Consider the following 8,212-nt stretch of genomic DNA (forward strand, 5'->3'; position numbering starts at 1 on the left):
GAAAGGACAAAATGACAATATCGTATTGTTTTCTTTGTTGCTGTGTCAGTGACACATGACTGTCGTAAAAACAAGTTTTTTTTTTAAAGGAAACTCTTTTTTTTCCCTTTACAGGCCATAATAGCAATAAACCCTCTGCAAAATGGAACCCAGTGACAGCCAAAGGACTGGATGAACGTGGTTTTTTATGAGTGTAACTTGGTAAGTTTTGTTTACATGGATGGGCAGTATTAACTGGATGCCAAAGAGTTTACAGAATGGAAATATGTCAGGAAGCCACGGCACCTCCAAACCGAGACGAACTTATTTATGCAAGCCTGTCACATAAATAAAACCTATTTCTAAATGCTGTTGTGTATGACTTGAGGGATTATCAACGTTCACGTGTATCTTCATTTGTTTTGTAGCGTTGCTGCACGAAGATTTTGTTTCATCAAAACCCTGTTTTCAGTTTGCACTAAGAAGTTTTTTTAGGGTTAGATCATTATTTTTTATCACCATATGTCCGTTTTAAAATATTTGTATTTTAGTGCACATATTTTATTTGTGCACTAGTGCTGCAGAAATTAAACTATACAAATATATTTAGGGTAAGGCAAAAGAGATTAAGGTGAATCACAGATGATGTGCTGTGGTCTGTACGGTAAAAGAATTGAGTGTGATCACAAATAAGAGCATGCTATCATGAAAAGATATGCTAAAGATACATTATCTGATTATGATGTCATTCTGCACAACACAATAACATCAAAGGTTGGCCTCATCGATAGCAGGTTAAAGGCAGTTAATCTAATTACCCCTGTCAAAGGAGTAAGATTGGAAAAGTTATTCATGATTTCTGAGCACCTTATGAGTTTTATGCACATTTTGGAGGCTTTAGGTCACCAGAGGACAAACGCTGTAACAGTGACTCTTATTTATTTACTGAGGTGTTCTAAGTGTTATCAGTTATTTTACAACATTATTCTGTTAATGAATGAGTGTGGGCTGCCCCACACCAGTCAGTCTTTTGATGTAAAAAAAAAAAAGTGTACTGGAAAAGATGATCGATTGTTCATTTACTTGAGAAAACCACCCCCAGTAAAGGTCAATTTTATGTCATCCTTGAAAAACAAAAGTGTAACTTGTTTTATTGGCTGGTTTTATTGGCAATGTCACAGGGCAGCCTTCAGGCTATTTAGTAACCACCATACACAGTCGTGCAACATTTTTGTGTTTTCTTGTCTTCAGTGCTGATTCTTGTAACCTTTTTTTTTGTAATTCCCAGTGATGTCAAAACCATTTTTCCCCAGTCTTCCTCTTAAAGTAGGCAGATTTAAATGCAGGTCTGTATTTCCAGGTATTTTCATAATAATGCCAATGTAATTGATATAACTGACATAACTATTAACCATACTACTTAACATAACACACAAGTATCCTTGTTCATAGTAAGACTAATATTCTGAAACCTGCATGTGGCCTTTACAGAGTCATACTAGCTGTTTGTACAGCCTGAGCATGAGCATGATAATCCTGGACTGACTCCAGCAAACATAACATTCTGTTTGATTTTATTCAATTGTAATAAAACAAAGTCATCAAATAGCAATTTGTAACCTTTTAAACACTTGAATGTTCTCTTGCTCACACTAGAATACACAATAATATGTTATGCTTACATTTTTGGATCTAAATGTATAATGCAAACAATGTGTTTGAAAACAAACTGTCCGAGACATACTATGCATTTACTTTAAAAAATAATTACTTTAAGAGCAGGTTTTGGTGTTTTTAGATCCTTTTTTTTATATGCACATTTTTCAAATCTCAATATATATATATTTTTTTTTTCAACTCACTAGATTGTCAAGTCTCTTTATAACCATCATGCCATATACACATATTTTTTTTCACCTTACATTTTTATCACAGCAACCTTTGTCCAGGTATTTACTCCTCCTACTGAACACATTTAGCTGTGTATGTATGCCGTGTTTGACCCGACAGACATTTGAAATTTGCATTGATCATTTCGATTTTTGTGTGTTTCTACTTGTATTTGTCATGGTTTACTTACACTGTTTAAATATAAGAAAAACAAGACTTGGACTTCACAGGCAGTCCAGTCTATCGCTCACTGATACAGTACACGATGATATACACTAGACTGCCTTTAAACAACTTGATTGTGCTGTAGTAATTATAAATCCCTGCTATTTTTAAGACTTCCTATATATTTAATGGAAAAAGTAACTAAATAACTAAATTACCGATAAACAGAAGCTCAGTACACGAATAATAACCAGATTACCTTAACGTTGATTCACATGTGAAGTGTTTTTTCTTCATAATGATTGTGGGGTTTTTTTTCCTTCATCTTAAAAAACTCTTCTCTTTTCCTCACAAGTTTAATTTTACATTCTGAACATTGTGTCTTCAGTTGTATCAACAGTGCCTTGACACTTTCAGTGAATTCATTTGTTGTTGTTGTTTTGTTCTTTGTTGGTGAACCACATTTAGAGAATAAAAATGATGAATGAAGGAAAATAGACGATGTTGCGATAAAACTTTGGAGCAGGCAATGCTACCGGTGACGTATTTGACACTCCTGTATGTGAAAATGTTATTTATAGGTTGGATTGGGGTTCTTAGTGGCTCCTTCAGACTTTGATGCAACAATCACAGCTGCAGGCAGCAAACTCAGCAGTTCAAAAACGATTCCCTCTGTTAAACTAACAGTACTTAATGCAATTGTGCAAATACGATTATGTCTTGCATCCACAGTTTGTAGTCTTCAGTTAAAGTTTGAATTTGCTCTCGAGGCCTGCTTGATGAGACTGGTTTTCTCCTGTGTCACTTAAAGTCACAGTTGGCATTGCATCAATCTGTTTCTTTTATTTCGGGCTACCCGCAAGCTAATTACGCTGTAAAACCACAAAACAAAAGAAAGCTTTCTGCATCATGTCACTGATCTTATCAGTTATAAGAAGTTATAAGAAGTTATAAGATGACGATGCCTGATAAGTAGGCTCGGGATGCCTCCCTGAATCCTGCCGTCTGCTTGGTTTTGGTCCTGTGCATTTGGTCTGCTGAGTTGATTTATTGACATTACAGTAAATGCTTCATGTCAGTTTAAAGAAACATGTGAAACCTGTCTACACTTTATATTTTTGTAGATATATATATTTATTTTTATTCATTGTTGAATAAAGTTTCAATTATTGTATCACTACTAAATTAGCCACTTGACCGTGTGTGTGTGTGTGTTTAACTTTGCATGAGCTTCCACAGAATATTATTTGATGAAAAGCAGAGGAAACAAGCACACAAATTAATAGGCAGTTGTGACTTTATTAATACAGCTATTAAAATATGATGAGTTACATGTTGTTGATGACTTGGCACAAAACTGTATGTAACCCTGAAAATGTTTCAATTCGGTTCTTTAGATGGATTTGGTCTAACTCCTCTTGAAAATCCTCTTTGCATCCACACCTTCGTAGGTGTAGCTCTGTTGAAGAAAGATTAATCAAATACAGTTGTTATTTAACTTCACATTTTTTTTATGTCGGGATGAATATTTGTATTTCTGAATGTATAATCTCTATTTTTTATGCGTTTGTAGGAGCTCTGCCTTGCCTGTATGAGTTCATCTCCTTGAACAATTCTGGTTGTCGTCAGGTCTTTTCCGTTGTCCTTTCTCTTGAAAATTCCCTTCAACACGTCTCCCTCCAAGGTCCACGCACCCTGAGAGTTGAAACCAACAATCAGGAAATTAATGAAATAGAGAACAGGCAAGGAGGGGATATTGTGCAGAAGTCGAAAGGCTGACTAGGCTGTTTGACACTTTTATGGTTGCAGTATTGAACAGAGGGCAAAGTCAAGGCTTGATGTAAGGATTGTTGACTTAGTAACAGGGACTCAAAAGTCTAAAGTGAGTGAAACTAGGAGCCACTTTAACTTACTGATAGTTCTGTTCCATCTGCAAGGGCGTACTCAAAGGTGACTCCGAGGGTAAATTCAATTTCGATGTTGCGGAAAGTGCTGCTCTCCTTGACGTTAAACTTGTCTCCCTCCTGCGCGATGATAATCTTGAGGTTGTCGTGAGCAGCCAGCTTCCTCTTCACCATGTTAACTCCTATGGATAGACACAATAAGGTCACAATAGATTGAGCAATGTCAGGAAGTTTTACCTGTCTAAAGGCTAATCACTTATAATGCAGTCACAAAAAAATGTGCATGACTATCAGTTTGGTGCAAAGATTATATTTAGACATTAATGCATCAGTATTCTTTATTTAAGAAAAAATGAAGATTCAGAAGCAGCTTATCAAGGCAACTCTAGCACTCACCCATTTTTTCCATGAATTTGTCATAGTTCTCACTTTGAGTAACTTTCCAGGTGCCGTTGAAAGTCATGGTGGCGGTGAGGGTGAGCTGGAGGACTCTGCAACAAGGAGTGCCCTTTTCAAACTCTGCCGCTCCTTTTAAACCACACACCCTCTTATCTCGTCATCTATCTGATTGCTGATGTGGCCGTTTAAAGCTCATGTTTTTTTTTCCAAGGTAATATCCTAACTGTGTGACAATGAATAGTTAAATGGTAAATGGACTCAAGCTTATAGAGTGCTTCTCTACTCTACTAGAGCACTCAAAGTGCTCTGTTGAATGCTTAATAGCCACTTATCCTGAATCTGTTTGCCAAAAGTGTTGGTCACAGCTTAACCACTAACCATATTCAGTTCAGAACTGCAGCATTTAAGTCTGCACTATTTGATACAAGAGGAATATATTAGAATTTTTTTACTTTAAAACTGTAAATCTGTTTTTTTGTTCCTGCCATTTACTATTATTACAGATCCATTGCACATATGCACTCCTCCAAATCTGTATGTAGCTAATGCAGGTTAAATCTTATCATTCATCCAAGATACTGCATCAGTGTACTAGTTGTAATTTCTTTCTTCCACTATACTTGATTATATGTGATACCTTTGTCCTTAATTGCCCATTGCTAATAAACAAGACCTTTGCCATCTAAAGTTAATGTTATAAAAAATAGTGCTAGACACTACTGGTGTCTAGCACTATTGGTGGTAGACACTACTGTGTCTACCACCATCTAGTAATTTTATGTAATTAAATTACCACCGAAATTTAATTTAATTTAATTTAAGGACATCAAAAACATTGTAAAACTATTAACTAACCCACAACTAACTGCACTATTAAAACTGAAATATTTAAGTTTAACAGAAAGAAAAAAAATGCTAAAATATGCAATAAAATTATTTTAACCTATACCTAACCAAGTGGATGAATGGGATGAATAAAACATGTAGAGCATGTCTTCTCTTTCATCACAGTTTCTTGTCATTCTATGTGTCAAAGAGACCTTTGCCTGACCTTCAATTCCACCTCAGTAATACTGCATCTTATCAGACAAAAGACCTTTCTGTCAAGACTGCAGTGATGAAATTCACAGGTGAGCTGGAGCCATAGTTGATCAAGTCTGGTGGAAACTCTTTATAACATAATTATATCCTTTGAGGTTTGTCCAGTTTGTAATATAAGTCATAAAAGCACGTGACAAATGTGCTTAAATAGACTAGACTGAAAGGGTTGAATTAGTGATTCAGTGAACTCCATTTTAGTAAATACTAAACAAATGCTGATAACAAATTTCCGTCTTTTTCAAATCCATTCAAGTACAGTCTGGTGCGTAGGTTTTTGGACAGTGACACATTTTTTGTAATTTTGTCTGCATACTTTACCACAGTGACTTTTAAATCAGGCAATTATATGTAATATAATTGGATAATTGATTGCCAAAAAGTTTTTATGGTCTGACATGGGCTGTTTACTCATTATCCCAGGACAAACTAAGCAGCAAAAAATCTGGAGTTGATTCCAAGTGTTGAGCTTATTTTAGTTATTGTTGCACTGGCAGAATTGATATGAGGTTCAAAGAAATGTAGGTGAAGTAGGCCATCACTAGGCTTAAAACCTAAATAAATATATCAGAAATATATATTTATTTATTTTTTTTAAAAATAGGAGAAATGCACTTGCAACAAGCTCCTATGGCCTGGAAGACCATGGAGGAGGACTAAAGTGAATTTTACAAAATCTAACCCAGAAAACCCTCTAGGAAATTCACATGCATTTGTCAAAGTCAACAATCATAAGACGGTTTCATTAATGTAAGTAAGTACCGAGGATTTACAATAGGGTGTAACTGAATGGGGCTGCAGTAAATGCATGGCAGAGCATCTCAAGACGGTAAACATAGCATTTGGTGATGTCCATATGGTCCGGACTTCAGGCAGTCCTTGACTGTAAAGGATTTTCATCCAAATATGAAAAACAATCTTGAACTTTAAATCTTGATATTTGTTAGTTCAATTAACTTTGAGCTTTTAAAAATTAGTTATGTGTTCCTAAACAATTCATGCTAAACCCTTGGAATTAAAGCTGAGGGTCTTGTTTGATTTAAAATCCACTGTTTTGGTGTACGAAGGCAAAATTCTCAGCATTGGGTCATTACTCGAAAACTTTATGAACCTAACAGCTTAACATTTGTTGTGCTACCAGAAGTTTACAAGCGAGCTCGTGATAATTCCATGCTGGACCTTGACCTAGCAAGATAAATTTGGGTACGGAAGATAAGAGCACTTGTCCCTCACTTTTTAATAACAGTGAAAGAGACTTGAGCAAGACTCTTAACAGCTTATTAATTCTCCAGAGTGGCTCACTGGCCAGACTGTTGTCATGGCCAGAGCCCATAACGCTGATCACAATCTATAGTAGAACTGATACGGATGATGCCTCTGTTTAAGTTCCTTAGTGCTCCATTTGATGAAGGAGTCACTATAACTATTTACTACATCTGTGGTCACTGGGTGAAACATTTAAATGCTATATTACCTCAGGAAAGTGAAATGAAAATCCAGTTTACCTTTTTCCAATATCTGGTATCTAATTAAACACAACTGTCTCTTTAGCTACAGAGCTGAAGAAGAGTTACTAAAGAAACCTGGATGAGAGGTAAAACATCTTGAAAATAAAAATTAAACAAGTTCAGCTGCCACATTTTCAGTCTCCTTAGACTGGAATGGCCTGGATGACTGAGAACCTACGCAGACTTTTTAGCTACAGGTTTACTCCCTAATCTTCCTGACTTTACCATCAGCTGCTAGTATTAGCTTCTGTTGCATTGCTTGAAAACAACCATAGAAGCAACATGGTAAATGTGTCTTTGAGTAGTTATTTTGTTTTTCACGGTCTCTAAAATTTTCTAGGAGAACAAGGTGCCACATTCTAAATTAGATTTAAGGACAATACCTGTAATTTGAAAAATACTTGCCTTGGCCAGTGGTACAGCTCATCCATTCATCCATCCATTCTTTTCCACTTATCCTTATCAGGGTTGCTGGGGGAGGGATGGAGTCTATCCCAGCTACCTTAGGATGAGAGGTTGGGTGCACCATAGACAGGATGCCCATTGATACCTATGGTATCAATTTCAAAATCCTACATCATGTTATTGCATTTACAAGATTTCCAGAAAACGTAACCTCCGACTTTGAAGTTGAAGTCACCGAGATTTGAATTCATCTGAGATTTTTAGAAAATACATGTGGTATCAATTTGAAACACCTACATTGCTTCATTTTCGAGTTATCACATTCACAAACTTGGGTGTCCATGTTCTCTGCTTGCCTGTCCAAGACCCCACCAGCCTCTTACATATGAAGGTAAGAATCTAATTTTAAGCAAAATTCACATTTGGTTATTTAAAGAAAATTGGCTTGACCAATTTTTTTTTAATTATTGTACTGCAATAGAAAGTTTATTCTGAATGGATAAGCAGGACAAGAGACACATAAAACAATTTACCTGATTTTGAAGGTAGAGTAATGTGTAAATGTCTTGAGCCATTCCTTCATAGTTTTTGTAGGAAAATGGGAAACAGTGATTGCAGTGATTTATTGAAACATGAAAACATACATGGAAATGCAGTATATAAGGCAAAAACTGCGTTTGTACACTTCTAATGTGAATGAAAGTCAACTTTATTTTGTTCTTTGTCGAGATGATCCCACACTGCTTCAGTAATGTTGAGATCCAGACTATGGAGAGGCTAATCCGTGACTAATAATGTTCTATTGTGTGTTTTTCTATCCAGGTATGCTTTTACTACAATGGCAGTGTGTTACCACACTGGCTG

At 35.9% G+C, this 8,212-nt stretch overlaps 2 protein-coding genes across 4 annotated transcripts in view; one reads left to right on the plus strand and one right to left on the minus strand.

The window, feature by feature from the left end:
* usp53b (ubiquitin specific peptidase 53b) overlaps positions 1-6,017 on the plus strand; it is a 31,559-nt gene extending 25,542 nt beyond the window's left edge. For all 3 annotated transcript variants that reach the window (XM_085162547.1, XM_085162544.1, XM_085162546.1), the window contains one exon: positions 115-6,017. In XM_085162547.1, the coding sequence (XP_085018673.1) occupies positions 115-191 (77 nt within the window). In that variant the 3' untranslated portion in view covers positions 192-6,017. The remainder of the gene's footprint in view (positions 1-114) is intronic.
* On the minus strand, positions 3,314-4,454 carry LOC146516985 (fatty acid-binding protein, intestinal-like). Its single transcript, XM_085162551.1, has 4 exons — positions 4,335-4,454; positions 3,948-4,120; positions 3,622-3,729; positions 3,314-3,493 (listed from the first exon to the last, which is right to left on the minus strand). The coding sequence occupies exons 1-4, from the start codon at positions 4,399-4,401 to the stop codon at positions 3,443-3,445; spliced, it is 399 nt and encodes a 132-aa protein (XP_085018677.1). The 5' UTR covers positions 4,402-4,454; the 3' UTR covers positions 3,314-3,442.
* Positions 6,018-8,212: the final 2,195 nt, after the last annotated feature.

The sequence above is a fragment of the Neolamprologus multifasciatus genome, chromosome 6, assembly GCF_963576455.1.
Source record: "Neolamprologus multifasciatus chromosome 6, fNeoMul1.2, whole genome shotgun sequence".
Taxonomy (NCBI): Eukaryota; Metazoa; Chordata; class Actinopteri; order Cichliformes; family Cichlidae; genus Neolamprologus; species Neolamprologus multifasciatus.